At 34.3% G+C, this 21,600-nt stretch overlaps 3 protein-coding genes across 4 annotated transcripts; 1 reads left to right on the top strand and 2 right to left on the bottom strand.

Annotated features, from left to right (window-relative positions):
- The first annotated feature begins 1,371 nt into the window (after positions 1-1,371).
- Positions 1,372-6,868, top strand: LOC25501880 (DNA replication licensing factor MCM6). The gene is made up of 18 exons (XM_013591320.3): positions 1,372-1,561; positions 1,677-1,826; positions 1,933-2,058; positions 2,206-2,368; positions 2,488-2,681; positions 2,792-2,987; positions 3,076-3,150; positions 3,474-3,703; positions 3,786-3,900; positions 4,526-4,600; positions 4,677-4,817; positions 4,906-5,109; positions 5,196-5,357; positions 5,446-5,501; positions 5,591-5,733; positions 5,816-5,941; positions 6,190-6,320; positions 6,405-6,868. The coding sequence occupies exons 1-18, from the start codon at positions 1,485-1,487 to the stop codon at positions 6,546-6,548; spliced, it is 2,508 nt and encodes an 835-aa protein (XP_013446774.1). The 5' UTR covers positions 1,372-1,484; the 3' UTR covers positions 6,549-6,868.
- A 605-nt stretch (positions 6,869-7,473) lies between these two features.
- LOC25501879 (uncharacterized) lies at positions 7,474-11,181 on the bottom strand. Its single transcript, XM_013591318.3, has 3 exons — positions 10,426-11,181; positions 8,538-8,648; positions 7,474-8,135 (listed from the first exon to the last, which is right to left on the bottom strand). The coding sequence occupies exons 1-3, from the start codon at positions 11,026-11,028 to the stop codon at positions 7,977-7,979; spliced, it is 873 nt and encodes a 290-aa protein (XP_013446772.1). The 5' UTR covers positions 11,029-11,181; the 3' UTR covers positions 7,474-7,976.
- Positions 11,182-15,492: 4,311 nt separating this feature from the next.
- LOC25501878 (polyadenylate-binding protein 2) lies at positions 15,493-21,202 on the bottom strand. 2 transcript variants are annotated; one of them, XM_024772531.2, is made up of 6 exons: positions 20,928-21,197; positions 20,476-20,546; positions 17,539-17,997; positions 16,301-16,492; positions 16,068-16,195; positions 15,493-15,935 (listed from the first exon to the last, which is right to left on the bottom strand). In XM_024772531.2, the coding sequence occupies exons 3-6, from the start codon at positions 17,602-17,604 to the stop codon at positions 15,887-15,889; spliced, it is 435 nt and encodes a 144-aa protein (XP_024628299.1). In that variant the 5' UTR covers positions 17,605-17,997; positions 20,476-20,546; positions 20,928-21,197; the 3' UTR covers positions 15,493-15,886. The 2 variants fall into 2 exon arrangements, with proteins under 2 accessions (XP_024628299.1, XP_013446771.1); XM_013591317.3 differs by lacking the exon at positions 17,539-17,997 and having other exon boundaries at positions 20,928-21,202.
- Between the last annotated feature and the right edge of the window lie 398 nt (positions 21,203-21,600).

The following is a 21,600-nucleotide window of genomic DNA, read 5'->3' as shown; positions in this document are numbered from 1 at the left end:
CTGTTACAAGGGGCATTTGAGTAATTTACTCGTGTTTCTCAGCCAAACCAAATGTGTCAACAACAATACTCATAAAAAAAGGAGGTGATGTGTCTAATTTTAATTGGAGTGTGTTAAAAGGCGTGTTAAAGAGTGTGACCTTAGCATTTCTCTTTGTCGTAAGAGGCTTAAAAATCAAAGTGATCAGAATAGTCATATTTTCAGATATGCAGTATTAACGACCTAGTCATTGGTTGAATAAAATAGCTAATCGAATTTGATTTTTCAATATGAAAAAAAAACACCACATCGAAACCTTAAATCAAATAAACACCGCAAAGAGAGAAAATCAAAAGAACGTCGAACCGAAACGACAAAATCACAAAAGAAAAACTTGAGATTCTAGATCAAAATATGTCCCAAAGTCATCCATTTCTCGTGAAAGAATAATAAGAAACTTTGAGGAAAAGTGGAGCTGAAATCTCTAAAAGATCAGAACCGACTTCTCATATTGACGAAGTTTAGAAAAACTTATGCAATGAAGAAAATGGGGTGCTAAAGAATGTTATTTTGTTATGTTTTCATTCTTTGAACTTCAATCACTCTTCTTAATTATTATTATCTTTTTCTTTCAATATTCATCTTTTAGGGTAAAATACTTAAAATTTCGTCATTTTTTTGGATAAGTATGATTAAGTGAAAAATACGATGTTTAAACCCCAACTCTTAAATATTGCAATGTTTTTTGAACAAAAAAAAAAAATAAATATTGCAATGTTTTTTACAATAGAACTATGTTTACACGGACTCAACTCCATCATGTTTATGTGGCCTTAATTTTATATATTTTGATTTTAATTTAATCAATTGTTTGTTTATATCATCACATGAATGGATTTTGATTTCATATTGGCGACTTTGTATACACTTCCTTCCCATAATATTTTGTAGTAGAATGGCAGAAAATCTGATACACAAAAAGCAGATAAACTAGCGTTACATGTCCCTTTTCAATATAATCAATTTTTTTTATCGGATATCCCTTTTCAATATAATCAAAATTTTAATGTAATTTTTTTTTTATTTCTATTTTATGCTACAGTATCATTTTCATATAATTATTTTTTTTATTTCAATATGTTGTAAATCCTCCTAATATAAAATACGAAGAATACGTAGAATAAAAAAAATCCTATTATAAAATACGTAGAATATAATTTTATTTTATTTTCAATACTGAAAAAAATATTAAAGTTGACAAACTATTGCCATTTAAAAATGAATTTTAAAAATAAAAATGGGCCGCGATGGTTAGGCCCATACCCGTTAACAAGGCCACAAAGTATTTTTGGCGGGAAGAATGTTGGTCCCACATATAGTTTCCCGCCACTGAAGACTTCGCGCTCAGTAGGAATAGCGAGAAGATGAAGTGAGAAACCATTTCCCAAACTTGAAACACCGAACGGAAGTTAGGTTTCAGAGAAGCTTCAACTGATTCAGCGAAAATGGAAGCATTCGGTGGTTACTTGGTTGATGAGAAAGCCGTTAGGGTTGAAAACGCTTTCTTAGATTTCCTCAAAAGGTTCGATATTCTTCTTCATTTTCTTCATCTTCATCTTCATCTTCTCGTTCTTCATTTTCATAATAATCAACTTAATTAGATCGCTAATTGTATATGTTTTGTTTTGGATCACCAGTTTCAGATCTGGACAACGGAATGAACTCTATTATGAAGCGGAGATTGAAGTCATGAGAGCTAACGAATCCAACACCATGTTCATTGATTTCGAACATGTTATTAGATTCAGCGATGTTCTTCAGAAAGCTATCTCTGATGAATATTTGAGGTATTTTTTTTTTTTTTTCATTTAGATTTTTATTGAAATTACCGTAACCTTAATATTTGGTATTATCTTGGGATACTGATAATTGTTTTTGTGTTGTTGATGATAGGTTTGAACCTTACTTGCAGAATGCCTGCAAAAGGTTTGTTATGGAGCTTAAGCCGACGTTCATTTCTGATGATAACCCTAACAAAGATATCAATGTTGCCTTCTATAACATTCCAATTGTCAAGAGGTATATGCATTTTCATTACAATTTTTGTTCCCGTTGATTTTTCTTTTATGTATTTTTAATTGAAAATTGAGGCTTTGGAGTTGTGATTTAGTTTGCGGGTGTAAGGGTTTTAAAATTAAGTTTGTGTCCGTGTTGGATGTCTTATAGGTTAAGGGAATTGGCTACATCAGAGATTGGTAGGCTTGTATCTGTAACAGGAGTGGTAACAAGGACAAGTGAGGTTCGACCTGAGCTTCTCCAAGGAACTTTCAAGTGTCTAGAATGTGGTGGGGTTATAAAGAATGTTGAACAGCAATTCAAGTATACTGAGGTAGTTAATTGAAAATTGTATTTTTTTGTTGCTCGTAGTATTAAATTATGAATAATACTGTGTTTTATATTGTTGCTTATTTTGATTTTTATATGACTGTTCTGTTTGTGCTAATGCAGCCAACAATTTGTCCCAATGCTACATGTAACAACAGAGCAAAGTGGGCACTGCTTCGCCAAGAGAGCAAATTTACTGATTGGCAAAGGGTCAGAATGCAGGAGACGTCCAATGAGATACCTGCTGGCTCGCTGCCTAGGTCATTGGATGTTATTCTTCGTCATGAGATTGTAGAACATGCTAGGGCTGGTGACACGTGAGTTTTCTCTTGCCCTGAATCTGCTTTAACTTTTCAAATTGTACTGAAATGTAAACTTTATGGAATTTGGAAGTCAATAATCAAACCGCAAACTGTCCAATTTGCAGGGTGATTTTTACTGGAACTGTAATTGTCATACCTGATATATTGGCGTTGGCGTCCCCTGGTGAGAGATCAGAATGTCGTAGGGAAGCTTCTCAACGCAAGGGTGCTTCATCTGGAAATGAAGGTGTGAGGGGCCTTAGGGCTTTGGGAGTCAGAGACCTCTCCTACCGACTTGCTTTTATTGCCAACTCTGTTCAGGTTCGTTATATTGTAGTTTGTTATTCAGAACGTTCATATGATTCAATGTTCGTTGCGATAAATGTGTTTTCTGTATGATTTGTTCCAGATTTGTGATGGTAGAAGAGAAATAGACATCAGGAATAGAAAGAAGGATTCCGATGAAGATGATCTGCAATTCACTGTAAGTTGGTGATGATTTCTATGCATTATTATGTCACCGTTTGATTTTGATTTCACATTGTCAGTTGTCACGACCAACTGACTGGTGTTGCATATAATATGATTATGAATAATATATAATTTTTTGCTTTAATCTACATATTTTAGGTTGATTACCGTCACTGATATTTCCCCCCAATATTTATCAATCTATTGCTGTCCTTAACCTGTTCATTTTTCTTTAACACATGTTCTGTGCACACATACATGATGTTCTCGGTCAAATTTCTGTAATATACGAGAGAAAATGATCAATACTGTATATTTTACTGGTTGATTTAACAGCCTCAGGAACTGGATGAAGTTCAACGAATGAGGAACACTCCAGATTTCTTCACCAAGCTTGTTGAAAGTGTAGCTCCAACTATTTTTGGTCATCAAGATATTAAGCGAGCAATCCTTCTTATGCTTATGAGTGGGGTTCACAAATCTACTCATGAAGGCATCAGCCTTAGAGGGGACATAAATGTTTGTATTGTTGGTGATCCTAGCTGTGCAAAGTCTCAATTTCTTAAGTACTACCCTTTCTCTTTTTCTTTGATTACTTTCATGCTGGTTTGTGCGAATTGAATGGATCATGTATGGTTATCATTTCAGGTATACTTCAAGCATTGTTCCAAGATCTGTGTATACATCTGGAAAGTCATCATCTGCTGCTGGGTTGACTGCAACTGTTGCCAAGGAACCAGAAACTGGAGAGTTTTGTATTGAGGTCATTAATCTGCCTCTCTTTTGTACCAATGGAGGTGTAAATATTAGTTGTGCATAAAAGCAGCTCGATAGAACTAGCGTAGGAAAATGATAATAAGATTATGTGTTCAAAAACTTACATTATTTCTTTTCATTTGTGTTTGTATCCTTGGTTTGGCAAATTTAAATTGGTATACATTTAACCTGTCCTAGTTTAAATCAGATTCAACTAGTTCTACTGTTCATCATAATTATTTGATAAAACACAATAATAGGATTAGATCTGCTTTAGGTTGAAATTACTCCCTGGAAAATAGTGAATCAACGAACGATTAAGTATTATTAACAGTTAACAATTAAGTTAGAGTAGGCCGTATATCATAAGTTTGTCTGTTCACCATGGATTCTGAACTAAGCATTCCAAAATGTTTGCGAGTTGTAATTATGATGTTCCATTCAGAAACCCATATAAAGTATAGCATAAAAACTATTTATCAAACATGATTTGAGAGGTTTTTTTTTTTTTTGAGAGATGATTTGAGAGGTATTGATGAATTCAAAACAAGTGGGTTTTAATATATTCAAGCACTTTGGCTGCATAAATGCTCTCTAGTGTCTTGTTTTCTTATGTAAGAGCTTGTTTTCAGGCCGGCGCTTTGATGCTTGCTGACAATGGCATTTGCTGCATCGATGAATTTGACAAGATGGACATAAGAGATCAGGTAAGAGGCATGCATTTTTTTACTGGCATTTGAGGGTCATGGACTGGAAAGTATCTCATATTTGATTGGATTGAAGGTTGCAATTCATGAGGCTATGGAACAACAAACTATTAGTATCACAAAAGCAGGAATACAAGCAACACTGAATGCTCGTACTTCCATTCTTGCCGCTGCCAACCCTGCTGGAGGACGGTACGATAAGTCTAAACCACTGAAGGTAATAACATGTTCTGCTAACCTGGTTATTAATTGCCTTATTGAGTTTAACTTGGCCTAATTTAGTTTTTGCCCTTTCTTTGTTTCAGTACAATGTGGCTCTTCCACCGGCTATACTTTCAAGGTTTGATCTTGTATACATTATGATTGATGACCCAGACGATGTTACAGATTACCACATAGCTTCTCATATTGTGCGAGTTCATCAAAAGCGCGAAGAAGCTCTTGCTCCAACGTTCACTACAGCAGAACTGAAGCGTTATATAGCCTATGCAAAAACTCTTAAACCAAAGGTTTGAACACTTGTTTTTTATTTTGGTTCAAACTGTGTTAGAACTTGTCCTTTTTGCTTCTTTCTTACTTAGCCTGATTAATGCAGCTAACGTCAGATGCAAGAAAACTACTGGTAGACTCTTATGTTTCTCTCCGTAGAGCTGATACAAATCCTGGCAGTAGGGTTGCATATCGGATGACAGTTAGGCAGTTGGAAGCTTTAATCAGGCTGTCAGAGGCCATTGCACGGTGTCATTTGGATAATCAGGTGTTCAATGATTTTAGAGGCTGGTGAATATGCATTTATATATGTTTTCCTTACCTGGTCTAAAGATGATTTTCTGATTTTATAACAGGTACAACCTCGTCATGTTCGTTTAGCAGTGAAACTGCTGCAAACGTCTATAATAAGGTAGGATATATTTCTTGATTTGTTTTAAATTTCTATTTTGGGAGCTAGCTTTTGGCCATAATTGCTCTTTTACTTTTTTTTCCTTGCAGAGTGGAGTCAAGTGAGATTGATTTATCTGAGTTTCAAGATCAAGATATGGACGAAGAAGCAGGTAGTGGCGATGGGAATGATAATAATGATGCTGATGGTCAAGTGGGAAACTCTACCACTCAGGAAGCTGCTGGAACCAATGGTGAGTTGTCTCCTACCCATTTTACCTTGCAATCATCTATGCGATAAAATTTAATTATTTCATTGGTTTAATTGACTTGCAGAAAAACCAGCCGATGGATCTAACTCCCAAAGAAAAAAATCTACTGTAACTGATGAATACTTTCAAAGGATTACCAAGGCCCTTGTCATGCGTCTTAGACAGCACGAGGAGACCGTAATGCAAGAAGGTTTTTACTTGAAACTTTGTTGTTATAGAATATCTCAACATTGTTATACATCAAAGTTTTGATCACTATACATTGTTGTGAAAAATTTAAATTCTAAAATTTATTCAGGTTCTGAACATCTGGATACCCTTTGTCTGGCGCACCTTTGAGATTTATTTATATAAAACAATGTCGGTGATATTACAAAGTGTCCAAACTCCATGTGATCATATTGAAAGTTGAATTTTCTGTGGGTTTATCTATTGCAGGAAGTGGCTTAGCTGGGATGAAGCAACGGGATTTGATTAAATGGTATGTAGACCAGCAAAATGAGAAAAATAATTACAGTTCCGTGGAGGAGGCGAAAGTTGAAATTTCCCAAATTAAAGCAATTATAGAGGTATGCACTTGTTTTATACACCCTTCAAAGAAATTAGTATATTTACTGGCAGGCATGTTAACTATATGAAACATTTTACTGTAGATTTTAATTCGAAGAGAGGGGCATTTGATCGTGATAGATGATGGCAGGCAAGCAGCATCAGAAGCTGCTGGTGCAGAACAATCTGAGTCTGCAGCTAGAAATGATAGAACTTTGGCTGTGGCTCCTAATTATGTCGTTGATTGATAGCCTAGTAATGATGAAAGAGTTTGGAAATCACTTTGTTTCGCCGTCCCAATATTCCAGCGACTTGGTGGTTTTCTTTGTCTTGAGCTGCAAGCTTGCTTGGTAATGCTGGAAAACTGGTGTATCGCCATTTCAGTTTGCTACTGAAAAGTTTGACGATGTTGGTATTTTAGTAGAGACAGTAAATTATATTTGTAATATTATTGTCTTCATTTACTGGAAGTACTAATTTAAGAGCTGAACGATGTTGGTCAAAAAAAGAAAGAGTTGAACGATGTATGCATTTTACCTGCAGTTGAATCATTTTCACTTTTAAACAATTTTAGTATAGAATAGATTAGCCAATTTTACTAATCAATCTTGTATTCTAAAAGCATTTTTGTTCAAGATATAAACGCATCTATTTATTTATATTTATATCAACTCACAACAATCTTCACTTATATTTTTCCCTGAACTCATTGCAATCTTGATCACAAAGAAATAAGTGAAAATCAAAATAAATCAACTTACAAAACTACCCTTATATTTTAAATTGATTTGGATAGTAACGATTTTTTTTTTTGTTGTTAAAATTAAGTGGGTGTATGTCGTTGATTTACATCTTAATGTTTTTTGATAATGTTTAAACTGGGCTGCCAGGCAACAAAAATGATAAAGTTATAATGATGTAACAATCCTCAATTTTATTTAATCTGTAAATTTGAAAGTACCCAAAAATAAAAGAAATACACAGCATCCAGATGTAAACCTCTGATGTATTTCCAAGTCCAGATTAGTGCATCTGAAATAGTTTAGAGTCTAATATTGTGTATAAACAACAGCCGGAAGTACTCTTTTGGTCCACGGTATTTTTGAAAAAATGGTTCGATCCCATTTAATATTATCTAACCAACGACCGAAATACACTTTCAGTCAAGGGTAATTGTGAAAACAAACCACCACCGTGAATTCAATCCTATCTGATACAAAACGAACTTGACCCAAATAGCTCAGTTACTGACCAAAATATGTTCCACACCAATGTATATTCATCTGTTTTTGTTACAGCAAAACTAACGGAAAGACGTGAACTGTGACAAATTGATGATGAGTTACCTTGTAAACCTGAAATGAAAGTACACGGACAAACACAAAGAACCAACAATACATTCCCAAAATTTACCACAGAACCAGAGAGAGTTCGAACAATTATCCCCTCTTTGAATTGACTCGTTGAGTAAATTTTTCCCATCTGTATCCACGGGAAACTAGAGCCGCCCTTAGTAAATGTGTAATCATTATTTATGTGCCAAGAAAATTCTGGCTACTTTGACTTTGTGTGCAGATGGATGGTTCAGTTTCAGTGTACACATCAAAAAACAAAGAATGTAACACTGAGATTCATCCCTCTGTAATTTGATGGTTTTCCTTAGTTTAACCCAAGCTTCAAATTTGGCGGACCTCCTGATTTACCACATTGAGATTCGCAGCTGTGTTAGACATTTCTATTGTACCGTGTTCTTCACTAGTTTCACGCTTGCTTTCCCATAGATTACCTGCCTTTGCAATTGCAAGAATGAGATCAAGTTGTTTTTGCTGTTGTTCCTACATGAATGATCAAACACCAGCAAGACAACTCAAACTCGATGAGCAAAAGCCATGACAATATTTTAGAAAATAAAATGTTCAAGAGAATATAAAATCTGTAGTCTGACGTATGGGTTTAAACTATAATACTAGATTCATAGTATGATAAACATTTTATTTCAGAATATAATATTATGTCACATCATTGTATTGTGTGTGGGTGTGCATAGGTGGGTGAGTAATACTGTCAACGGATCAAAATAAAATCTCTACAGCACATGAGAGCTAAAGTGTTTAAATAGAATACTACAGCCACACAATAATTTTAACCTTTAAAGTTCACTACAAACTATTGTCATTTGATTTCTAAAGAGTGCATGTTAAAGAGCAGCGTTTAAGTAACATTGAAGGGCTAATTACCTGCATTGCTAGCAAAACCTTTTGAACTTCACCCAGCTCCTTCTCCAAAATGTCTGATTGCAGGGCTAATGCTCTTGCGGCCTCAGAATTCTTCTGTGCCAGAGATGCAGTCTTCATTCAAGAAATGAAAAAATAATTAGATATCATTTTTGTAATATTTTTTCTATTCATTAAATTTATACAATATATAAACCTTCAACCTGTCACTCAAAATGTTAATAAGCAAGCACCAAGTAATAATTACTTTTTTTTGTGGAAGAACTAAGTAATAATTACTTGGTGTTCTGTAAATCTTACTTTTTTTATGAACAAATATTAATTCCAGTAATATGAATTCCTCAGAGGACGCCACAGTAAAGTTCTACATCTTGGAGAGTTTTTGCTTCATGCTCCTGCAACCAGATTGTTTCCATTTTTAGGGAGATTCACAGTTGTAGTGGCTGCTTTCATGAAACGGGGGCAAAACACTTTGTCCCCAGTTTCATTGTTTTCTGACCTTTCTTCTTGAAACCACATATCTTTATCCAAAGATACACTGTTTTCCAATGTTATTTCCATCCAAAACCTGCATTTTCTCGCAAGCTCGTCGCTCTGTTCTATTCACGTGCTTTGTTCTGTTCACTATCTACACGTGTTTTCTTTTCAGCATTCTTACACGACACATATCTTTCGCTCAGATTCCACGTTCAGGTTTTTTTCTCCGCTGTGTTCTGAGTCTTCTGTTTATTATTTCATGATTTCTGTCATTTTTTACTAGTGTTTGTAGCTTAAGGCTACGAGTTTCTCACACTGTCTTTCATTTTTAGCATTTATGTATGTCTTGCATAGAACTTTTCACGTGTATCTATGATCGTCAATAAAGTGCCAGACTCTATTCTCTATAGTAGTTTGAGGTTAGTCTTTCTGTGCCAGCTATCCAAGATTGAAAACCGTGCATTAGCGTTTCAAGCTCCAATCTACTCATATCAGAGATTAGTTTAGAGGCATAAAATCCTTCTTTCGTGAGCTTCTCTATCTATAAGCTTATGTTTTTAGGAAAGTTGGTACTTGACTACAAGTTGTAGTCTACAACCATGGAATTGAATTTGATGATGAACCCATGAATACACACTTGGAATTATTTATCTTTTCTAATTCACCTAACTACTTCTGGATTCAAATCTAGGTTATTTAGGTAATTTTTTTATTCATTTTATTCTGTAGAATTGCCAAGATTGGTTATGAACCTTAATTTTGTTAGCAACCTGACATTGCTAGAATATTTGAGTTATTGTGTTATTATTACTTACATCTTATCAACAAGCAGTTTGGACTATTACTATAAGTGCTAAATTACCACTTTTGACAAATACTAACAAATAATCCAACAAACGCTCAGCACATATTCACAATACTTTCAAAAACACAGTTGTGAACATTTTGATTACTTGAACTTGTCATTACGGAATCGTGCATTACATCTATGATCCTTAGTCCTTACATTGCTCTTGAACCTATTCTGCTCTTGAACCTATTCTATCTAAAATTCACTAGGTCTTTTCCATTGGTTAAAGCTATACTAAATGTGTGTTTGATTCTTCAGTGACGAAAATGGATACTTCCATTAAAAGTGAATCGAAAGTAAAGTGACTTATGTTTGGATAAATTTACCTAAAAGTGAGTTGAACAATAAATTGAAAGCTAAAAATCTGTTATAAAGACAAAAACTTCAAATTCAAGATTCAAGTTGGAATCTATTCAAGAGGAAAAATAAATTCTACTTGAGAATACTTTACATCTCATGATAAACTTTATGATTCTAGAATCACTTTTATCTCTTTTTACTCAACAATTCATCTTACGCACATTAAGAAATCATAAATCACAAAAGGAGTAGTGTAGTGATTACCTCAGTTATAGGTTCCTTCAAACCTTTCCTGGTAACACGAAACCTAATCCCCAATTTCTCAAGCTGCCTAGACAAAACCCTAACAACCGTCGCATTACTCTTCAAATCCTCCTCCAATTTCTCAATCCTCTGCAAAAAATCCACCTCCGAAACAGAAACAACACCGTTCAACACCGTCTCTCTCCATTTCCTTCTCCTAATCAGCGCACCAGTTAAAACACCAACCACCAACAACAACAAACTCCACGGAGCAACTCTGTTACCGATTGCAAGATATAACCCCTTCTTCCAAATTGCAGTCACGGCAACGGCGGCGGATACGACGAGGGAAGAGAGAAGGGCGGAGAGTTCGAGGAAGGAAAGGAAGGAATCGAAATTTGAATCGACGACGGAAAGTTGAGATCGGCGGGGGAAGGAGTTGGTGTGGACGGTGTAGGAAGTGAAACGGTGGGGTGTGGAAAGTGGTTTGAGGTTGAGGATTGGAGTGTTGAGATGAAGGGGGCGTGAGGGGATGATCGTGAAGAGTGAAGGGGTAGCTGAAGAAAAAGAAGAAGAATGTGGGAAAGGGTGATAGTGATGGTGATGATTACAAGTGAGTAACATTGTTGGTTTGAATTTGAAAGTGTGATTATTTTGGTAGAAGTAGAAGAAAGAACATTACTGGAGTTTCGATATCATTAAGATACGATTTTCAGCTTTGTTTGACCATGGTTTCATTCAGGCTTCTGTTTGGGTGAATTCATATCACTCATAATATGATAGTTGGTACCATCAAAACTTTAACTGCGATCCCAATTAATTTGGGAAAGGAGAGTTTTTTTACACTATGGGAAGTTGATCATGTTTATTAGATTAAATGGATTATTTTTTTATACTATCTTTCACACTCTCTCTTTCATGTCCCCACACACCCATACCACCACCACTAAATCACAAATTCAACAACCACCTTGACCACCACTGCACCACCGCACACCACCATGGTTGCTGCCGGAAAGAACTCTCATTTCTCAAATTAAATGGCACCATCATTTTAATCAAAACTCAAGGGTACCTGCAAATTTTCCTATAAAGAATCTAAATTAACCTAACGATGCAATATTATATTTTTTTAGAGGGATGCATAATTATCTTGTTGTTCGAATTCCAACCACCATCGCATAAACTATACCTGTTTGTGATCGTGTTTTTTTTTTTTTTATCCAATTAATCCGTTTCTCTCCTGGTAAAAAATGATTGTATTATATAATTTTGAATTATATTATTTTTCTTCTGTTTTTTTTTTTAAATAAAAAAACAAATGGGTTTCTGGAAGCATAAAAAAGAAAAGAAAAGAAAAAATGTTAAAAAAGTAAGGTTTAAATGCATTTTTGGTCTTTCTATTTAAAAAGAAAAATGATGTTTTGGTCTTCCTATTTTAAAAATCGTACGCTAACAAGTTTTCCGACAGCAACCATGGTGGTGTGTGGTGGTGCAGTGGTGGTCAAAGTGGTTGTTGAATTTGCGATTTAGTGGTGGTGGTATGGGTGTGTGGGGACATGAAAGAGAGAGTGTGAAAGATAGTATAAAAAAATAATCTAGTGGTTGAGAGAGTATCATAGGAATATGTTCCTCATTTAATCTAATGAATATGATCAACTTTCCCATGGTGGGAAAGAACTCTCCTTTCCCAAATTAAACGGTACCATGTTTAAGAGTTTATTTAAGGCTTAATTGCACTTGGTACCATCAAAAATTGACACGGCGTGTCAATTTTTTTATTTTTTTTTGCCTTGGGGGTCCAAAACTGCCAAAGAATCAAAACATAGGGGGCTGTTTTGTATTTAAATTAGTTAAGGGTCCAAAACCTCAACTTTTGAAAAGATAGGGGTCCAAAAGTGCAATTAAGCCTTTATTTAATTGAAGTTTTTTTTTTTTTTAGTGTTACAATGTAATGAGGAAAAAAAGAAATAGAGAGATAAGTTTGGAACTTACTTGAAGTATTTTAATTTTACATAGGTAATTTATAGTTTTCACCATAAATATAACAATCTATTTTTTTTTTCTACTGTAAATGCTAACTTATGTATTCAGGAGACATTTTTTTTTTTTCCTTTGAAAAGACCAAGGCCAAAAAAGATATATAATAAAACCAAAACAAGACACTTCAGCATAAAAAGTGCCAAAAATGCTTTGAGAAGAACAAAATAATTACAAACTGTCAAAAGCCACAAGCGCTAAAACGACACAAAAATTAGGAAGAAAAACTACAAAATTGTATCTAGACAAAATAATTTAATTAGTATATTCTGTCAATGTATAATTAATGTGTTGTCATATCAATTAATAAATATAAAAAACACATAAGTTATCATATTTACTAATTGATGTGATAACACATCATTATATATATGGAAAACTTTTGGGAGATTAAAAGTTGGAATTTTTTTTAAAATGATTAAAACGAAAAGTTGACATATTTATAAGGATCGAAAACATATTTTACCCCTATTTTTTCCTACCACTAGCATAAGGGGTCTAAGGACTCAAAAGTTTATTTAAACTATTGCATTTACAAATTTATTATTTTTATAAATATTATTTAAAATTTTAATTAAAAAATCAATTAAATCTTACTAAAACACGAACAATTCAACTAATAGGAAGAATATCAGGCACTACAAAAAAAAAAAAAAAAAAACCAATTTTGAGCTTATTTGCTTATTTTTCGGTAGAATATTTACCAAAATTATTTGATTGTGGTATAATATTTGAAATAAATTACAATCAATTGTGATAAAATAGATATACCATCTAATGAAAAAACAGAAAGACGTACACAGTACCACACATTACTGTTTGTCTTACACTAGTTTCTGTCTTCTTGATATTAACATATAAAATAAAACAATATTGTTTACTAAAACGACTTATATATTATAATATGAAATGAATAGAGTATATTAGTACTTATGTAATTAATGATTACAAAAGTTTTTTTCTTCAAAAAAATAATTTAGTGAGACTATTATTCAAAATATTTGTACGATTTCTTCAAAAAAAAATATTTGTATGATTGTTTAGAGGAAATAAAAATTTATTTTCATTGTGAGCAAGAAGACAGGTGAAAATGATATTTTGAAGATCAAGGAAAGATTGAGGAAAGAAAAGAAACATACTCCCTCTGGTCACTATTATAAGCAAAACTTATAACAGTGACCGGAGGGAATATTTAACATCAGAATGGACGAAACATATTCAAAACATTGCTGGAAATTCAAGAGACAAAAAAAGAATGTTAAAAAGAGATAGAAAAAGTAGATAATCAAAGGGTAGATGACTAGATGTGATAAAGGTGGAAGTTGAAAATGGAAATGTAGAAATAACTCAACAATTACCAAACTTGAGTTAGGGGGAGATGATGATCGCCTCCTTAAAAAGTTCATTATGGAGATAAAAACCATTGCAGTCCAACCAAACCGTGTCTTGGTTTGATGTAAAGGTCAAGAAAAAGAAAGGTTTGCATAAAATGATCAAGAATGGATAGGAATAACCTATTATTCAGCTCAGAAGCATTTCAACAATGGAAGTTTCGAGAGAGCCTTAACAAGCAATCTCTCCCATCTAAACTCGATTTTAATTTTGCGCTTAATAACCTGAGACCAAGCACCTAACAGCAAGGAAGAAGTTCGGAGAATACCACCAATGTTTTGAGCACACAAATCAGTAAAACAAATTGTAGTGAATCTATGGAGATTTTTTTATGAACAGTGAATGTATGGGGATGGTGGAAGAGAGTAGGCAAATAAGTAGTAGTGGTAGAGTACATCAAGAGTTGAGTAGTCCAGACATTACTGCCTAAAATTGGAAGGAATCATCCACTTTACCGTAGCTATAAGTAATGTTCAAGCAGTGTTCTTATGTTTGTCTTTTAAACTAGTAATGTTCAGCAGTGTTCTTATGTTTGTGTATTTAACTTTGTGCTTGTAACTTTCGTGGAGTTAGTTGTGTAGATGATTGATTAGTTAGAGAGTTTGTGTATAAATAGGAGATACAAAAGTAGTTTGATTCGTTGAGTATCATAATGAAGGGAAAATCATTGGACGAGAGATTCCACTCCTATTATCTCCTAAAAAAATCATTGTTTTCATTCAATCTATTGAGTTCCTAACAAAACCCCACAATGATCAAAGGACGTTTGACTATTTTCATTCATCCACTACTAGGAAGTAGGTCTAGTAGGATACATCGGCACCCACGAATAAAGATTTCGAGTTAAAATACCCACTGAAGCCTTCCTTTAAACAAAACAATACCCAAAGATAAGCGATAGGCATCGACTATTAACAATGTATCAAACCTCGACTTATCAACCACTAGTCATTTTTTAGTATCACCAACACTAGTTTTAGGCAAGAAGACTAAATTAAGGAGATATATCTTAAGTAATAATGCAACACAAAGAAAAGGTGCTCTAAAAAAATTCAGTTATTTTGAAACAGGAAGGATAATGGATCAACCCAGATAAAGGATGCAAACAAAGGCAAAACACATGAGTAGGTCAAAGGTCACTTGTGCCATAGTTGGCACCAAACAAGGATTACACAATTATTGAGCGAGCATCTGTAACAATACATGATGCTCAGCCCTCCAACAACACTCCCCAAAATTAGACTGATGATCAAATTGGCTATGTTAAAAAAAATGTTAAGATGACAAGGTGGTATTAGGCAAGATTTGAGTGAAATGTGTGGGATCAACTCCTATGACTAACAAAAATAACATCTAATATTAGTCATCCAACAAAAAATTGGCTAGCTAGACCGCAACCCTAGAACTCGATAGGTCTTCCCCTTTATAACAAGACAGCCCTAGAGATTGCACCGTGACTAAAAGCCTTCGACTGAAGTGTCTTCAATGAAGATAACCCGGGAGTGGAGATTTCCACACCAGGGGAGGGGGCTCCATCAAATCAACTGGCCAGTTCTAATTAACAACCATATCTCATCTCTCCTGCTTGAATGAAGGGAATATGGGCAGGTGTAAATAAAGAATAAAATTATCTAAAGAGCAAAGACTAATATGCCATGCATCACAAGTCAAAACACTCCATTTTAAATCTGATCCAATGATATAAATTTCATCAACCATATAATCAAGTTTTGGGATCACCGAACAGTTAAAGAGGCCGGATGAATTTACTGCAGCATATATCTTTGGTCAGTATACAGTAAAAACTGACCTTGCTGTAGTATATGGTCACTAACATAAAATTCAAAGGCAATAATAAACTATCTTCCAGAAACTGAGCAAGAAAAGTACGAGACCAATAACATCCCAGGACAGATGGACAACAACCGTTCTTGATCACATTGTATATTATGCTGATGAAGACTAGTATAGCTAAATGCTTCCCAGATTTAAATATTACTATTCCAGGTCACACTATCATCAAATCTTGAACACCATTCCATATGAAAATCTAATAGTATGGCATGTAACGATTTGGCCTTCTGTACCTTGGAGCCTTCCTGCAGTTTGACAAAAAAACAGAAGATACCACAATAAGTCAATTATAAATAACAATTGAGCTTTGGTCAAAAACAGTAAAAAATAACAATTGTGCATAGCATACAGAAAATTAAATGAGGCATGCTGCGTACCCGTATCCATAAGGGGAGTACATGTAAGGAGGAGCATAAGGCCTCCTGAAGCCATATGCCATGTAAGGATTGAATCGCCTAGGACGATATTGTTTCATTCCAGGAACATTGGTCCTCTTAGGCAGAACCTGGAAACATAACATTCATATCATCAAAAACTACAAATTCACTGGACGAGCTCATGGCTAATTCAAACTCAAGGTTGACATAAATTTTAAAAAAAAAAAACTTACTTTCAATTGACGGCCATGCAATTCAGATTCAGATAACAGGAGAGCCTCCTGAACAGCTTCAGTTTCAACAAATTCCACATAAGCAAAACCTTTAGGCTGACCAAACTTGTCTGTCAGGATAGTGACCCTGTTCACTGTACCACATGACTGAAAGTGTTGCTGCACTTCCTCTGGTGTGCATGCATAATCAACCTGAAGACCCATGAATTTCAAGGGATTTTGATGCAAAAGTTAGTTGTATAAAATGTTAATCCAGATGAGCTAAAACCCGATTCATTTATCATACAAAAACTACACTCCATAATCACACTATTAAAGATCACATATATATATGCAAGACTCGTGTCTCGGTAAAACTATTTTATCAACTATATCTTATTTTTTTAACAAAAAAAAAAAAAAACAATCTTACTGAATTGAACCTTATCATCTATATCTTCATTTGCAACCTTTTGAGAAATGCAATATAAAAGTGTAAAATTGAAAACTATTTGCACATTTATGATCTTTTTAATACGGAATATATTGAAAAAAAAATGGTAGACAGATCACTGAATATATCAGAACTAACATTGTCTACCCTGCAAAGTCATTGTGAAGTCACCCTTTTTGAACTGTAAAATTCATGCAAAGCTATTACTTTTAACTACAATGACAACAAGAATCTTTATTTCCCAACTCTTCAAACATTAGAACAATTATTTATTGTATCAATTCTGACTCCACAAGCCACCAACAATAAAACCAAATCAAGCCAACTCCATAAAAAGAAGTTTTCCTATAACAGCCTTCATTGTACATTTTACAGGCTTTTCTCAAACTCCACAGGCCTTCTCACACATACTACTATTTATTGTCCTCCTCATAGTAGTAATTCACAACAGCACCAACCTTATCAGGTCTACAAGTCACCTAAAGAATGAGGAAGATTGCACGACCTAAATTGTACCAACTTTATGAAGGCAGCGTGTAATGAATAGATAATGAAATCAGTTGGTTAGAATTAAAACTGATGTTGTAAAAACAATTTTTTAAGATATTTTAGAAAAGGGAAAAAGCCTCAACAAAAAAATATCAGGAAGCCTAATTCATAAGACAATTATGAGATAAAGACCAAAGGGAAACAACAGCTGCACACCCTTTGGCACGTTGGGCAAATGACACAGTAGAGGCACCACTGACCTAGTTGCAGTCAACAAAAGGACTCTCTATGACTAAGATACATGCGCAAAACTTACAGAAAATTCTTCCAAAAGAACCACAAGCTGTCTCCTCCAGTTGTGAAGTTGAATCATCTTTAACATATACTACCTTCAGCTGTACTAGTTTCTGCCATGCTCATGAGAGATGCCATTCACAGTTTCCTCAAAATGTTCTTTATTTTTCCTTTTTCTTTTCTCATTTCTTTCTTTTCTTTTCTTTTCTTCTCTCTCTTTTTTTTTTCTTTTCTTTTTTCAACTTCATTCTATTTTTCTTTTTTGTATTTTTTTTTTCACATTTCTTTTCATATACTTAAAAGTTTTTCTTCTCAATCTTTTCTATTTTCTATTCCTCCGTGTGATAACTTACTAAATTTCATAAGAACAGCATACATTCCTTTCCCCTCTACTATGAGCCTAAAAACACCAACGGCCCACCCACAAAATACAATGTTAACATCCAGCGCTAATTATAGGACATGTGTAATAACAACGACCCTGCGATCATAGTGAGACATATGTCAAACCCTGTCTCTGAAGATTGTCAGTAATCACTCCAAACAAAAAAAGTGTACAGTTTTGAATATAAATTATAATAAAAGAAAGCAATACAAAATGAACCTATGCAGCTCAGCCTGAAATCCAATGAAACAAGTCTGATTTGAGAAAAAAGGTGTCATTCTCTCCACTCACAGCCAATAAAGGCCTCAAATTCCTAATGTTCCCTAAACGAATAGTTACAAATGCTTCTTGAAAAGCATTTATCCCAATAGGGTGTGTGAACTAATTTGAACTAGTAACTAATCTGTATTAAAGTATTTTACACCAGCGGTGCTATTCACCACGAAACAACAAAAAACGAAAACCAAGATATGCCCTTAAGGTGATTATCTCAAACATTATTTTAATATAAAAATAAAACAAAAAGGTAGCATTTTGGAGGAAAACACACCATCATAGTGTAATTCGTATTTCCCGTGAATTCACTTTCGTAGGATATGGCATTTCCCATTTTACACAGAGCAGTTAATAAAGAATATATAAAACTTTAAATGTGTCACTGAAGTTATACAGACTCTTGGACACACTTGAGAGTATCAAGTTCTTGATTAACCAGAATAGAATAATTACGTGGAACAAGGAAAAGGGTTATATTTTTCAAGAATTGCAAAATCACATGGGTACAATATTGGTTGAGTATATTGATCAACAGGACGTTTCTTTGTAGACTCCAAACCAACTCTCTTACAGCATTTCCAGAAAACTCGCAACATTCTGACATTGTTTCCAGCCAATCCTTATTTCACGCATCAGAACACAACTGTCATTTGGTCTCTGTCATTTTTTTCTAGCTGTAATCTGTTCTATTTCTCATTTTTGTTTAGTTGTGTCATGCTTATAGATAAATGGTTGCGTTGATTTTTGTTTTCAGAGAGGTCTCAACATGTTCGTCTATTTTTCAAAGAAGTCTTTCAATTTTCAATTTTGAAGCGGCTATTCTGATTATTTCCCCTTTATGGTCCTTGACTTTCTTGTTATTCGCTTATTTGTTTAGATTAATCCAAACTTACAATTAATAATTATAATTGTCTTTAAAGTTTAAATTAAGGTAATCTTTAATTTCTGAGCATTTATACCTCTGCACTCCACAGGATAAATATTTAGCAGTCATCCAGCAATAGCAGCTTTGAGATCAGCTGGGTTTGATAACTGTACTGTGTACAATTATTAGAAGAAGAAAAAATGCAGTTTCCGCGACCCCTGGTTTGACAGAAAGAACATTGAATAAATGGGTCCAACATGTTCACCTATAGACACATGGTTGGGTTGTTTTTTGTTTTCAGATAGGTCTCAACATGTTCGCCTACTTTTCAAAGACGCCTTTCAATTTTTAATTATAAAGTGGCGCCAATTCTGAATTTTCCCCCTTTATGATCTGTGACTTTTATTGTTATTAAATTGTGCGTTTCTTCTAATACTATCTTTCGATTAATGATTATGAGTACCTTTAAAGTGAGGTCATTTTCTAATTGCTGAGCATTTACACCTCCGTATACTGCAGTATAAAATATTTAGCAGTCATCTCGCTCGGTGTTGTCAACGAGCATCTCCACCAGCACTACAGCGTAGTGGAATTGGAACAAATCGTTACTGTTCCACGATACGCTATTTATTACAAAATGGTATCAAATAGCAGCTATAGCATAGACGGATTTGAACAAACCACTGTTTTTTGCGATCCATGATTGACAACATTGATCTCTCTATAGCAGCTTTGATGTCAGTTGGGATCGATAACTGTACTATGTACCGTTATTAAAAGAAAGCAGTTTCAGTGACTCCTGGTTTGACAGACAGAACATCGAATAAATGGGCTGAAACCAAGGCCCGGTCTAAGAGGGGGAAATGGCTAAATAATGGCTTTAGAAGCTAAGCTGTCAGATGTCATCATCGGAAACCGAGTCCACATAATGGAGTTAAGAGATGGGCTTATGTGGCATTCATTTGGTCTAACACGAACATTTACTTGAACATAAAGAACCAAGGTAACGCTGCGACAAACTTTACAGTAAATGCAACTGGTGGAGCACAAAAAAGAACAAGTTGGAAGCGAGGCTCAAAATCCATTGCCTACTCTGTCTATTTCATCGATTTATATATTCTTCGTATAAATTTAATCCCGACAAAAGTACATACGTGTAGAGTGATTAGGATTTTAATCATTTAACTTGTCCAACTGCCGCCCTTTTGATTTTAATTTTTTTATGATGAGCATTATGTATTTACTTTTGCTGTATCCAAGACTACTAAATTAGTTCGTAATAACTAAATCAGGCCTTGTCCTTTACGTTGATTAGGTAAATAAAATTAGATTTTCATATCCAACTAAACAATAGGATGCAAACATGCACGTAAAGGAGGAACCATGGTTCCAATTGAAAAACAATAAAAAATAAGAGATAGAGAGATACATACATTGCCGACAAAAACAGACCTAGCATCTGCCTCCTCCTTGTTTTCCTGAGAAGCAGCTACAGAAGCAGGATCTACACAAGAATCCCAATCAAAATGTTACAAAGAGACAACAAAAGTATCATTAAACTTTAATTTACTTTGTATGATGTATTCACCAGAAATATAATTTTGAAGCTAGGTTTTCAATCGTTAATCAAGCTATCTCTAATTACAATTTCATCGACAATCACAAAATATAAGCTTAAGTGCAAATTGAATGTTTCGAATTGTGATGTGTTAATCACCGCGATAATCATGGTAAAAGTTAAATGCTGAAACAGTAGATTATATAGTGAGGAAGATGATTGCATGCAATTCGAGTTGATTTAATTAAGGTTTTAATGTGTGATTAACGAAAGGTGATTAGATCAATAAAATGAAGAATTAGAATTAGAGAGAATTATAATGAAAACCTTGAACGGAGCCAATTTCCTTCTCGACCTTGGCATGCATTTCACGAAGAGCAGCGGCTTCTTCTTCCATTTCCTTCAAGCGGCGCCTCATCTCGTCGAGCTCCTTCATACCACCGGCTTCATCGTCGGCGGCGGACATGTCGACGTCTCCTTCCATCTCAGCCACGTCTGGGATTTCACCTCCGTAAACCTCATGCTCTTCCTCATCCATCTTTCCTTTCGATTCCACGCAACCAAATTCTATTGTGATGTGAATTAGGTTAATGTAATGAACCTTCTTTTCTACTCTTTTTAACACCAGCCTCTCCGTTTTTTTATTATTTTAACAGTAAATGTATTTATCTTTCAAGAAACAGTAATTTTTTTTTTTTGAGGGAAGTAAATTTATTTATCTCTTCACCCAAAAATAAAAGAAATTATTCTGTTATCGGGTTTGAATTTGAATATAAATTGTGGAGAAACGGGGTGTTCAGGGTTCAAACTTCGATAATATGCAATATTCTTATCAACATAGTCATGCTTAAGATATATCAACTAGAACCATGTTTCAAGCGAACATGGTTGGAATCATTGAGAAACATAGTAAATTATGAGATGTGGTGAATGCAACATATAGATCTCCAACGCAAACATACAACTTTTATCCATTTTTATTTTGTGCATACACCATATA

Source organism: Medicago truncatula, chromosome 8, assembly GCF_003473485.1.
Source record: "Medicago truncatula cultivar Jemalong A17 chromosome 8, MtrunA17r5.0-ANR, whole genome shotgun sequence".
Classification (NCBI taxonomy): domain Eukaryota; kingdom Viridiplantae; phylum Streptophyta; class Magnoliopsida; order Fabales; family Fabaceae; genus Medicago; species Medicago truncatula.
This window is presented reverse-complemented; position numbering and strand designations above follow the sequence as displayed.

Bases quoted from the DNA above. Each gene is read 5' to 3' on its own strand.
- LOC25501880 (XM_013591320.3), top strand. From the start codon at position 1,485: ATGGAAGCATTCGGTGGTTACTTGGTTGATGAGAAAGCCGTTAGGGTT. The intron at 3,704-3,785 runs GTACTACCCTTT...TTATCATTTCAG, and splicing joins GCAAAGTCTCAATTTCTTAA to GTATACTTCAAGCATTGTTC. The intron at 5,110-5,195 runs GTTTGAACACTT...TGATTAATGCAG, and splicing joins CAAAAACTCTTAAACCAAAG to CTAACGTCAGATGCAAGAAA.
- LOC25501879 (XM_013591318.3), bottom strand. From the start codon at position 11,028: ATGTTACTCACTTGTAATCATCACCATCACTATCACCCTTTCCCACAT. The intron at 8,649-10,425 runs GTAATCACTACA...TCTTGAATGAAG, and splicing joins TGAAGGAACCTATAACTGAG to ACTGCATCTCTGGCACAGAA. The intron at 8,136-8,537 runs GTAATTAGCCCT...TCATTCATGTAG, and splicing joins AGGTTTTGCTAGCAATGCAG to GAACAACAGCAAAAACAACT.
- LOC25501878 (XM_013591317.3), bottom strand. From the start codon at position 21,138: ATGGATGAGGAAGAGCATGAGGTTTACGGAGGTGAAATCCCAGACGTG. The intron at 16,493-20,475 runs GTATGTATCTCT...ATGGGTCTTCAG, and splicing joins GGTCTGTTTTTGTCGGCAAT to GTTGATTATGCATGCACACC. The intron at 15,936-16,067 runs GTACGCAGCATG...GTCAAACTGCAG, and splicing joins TACTCCCCTTATGGATACGG to GAAGGCTCCAAGGTACAGAA.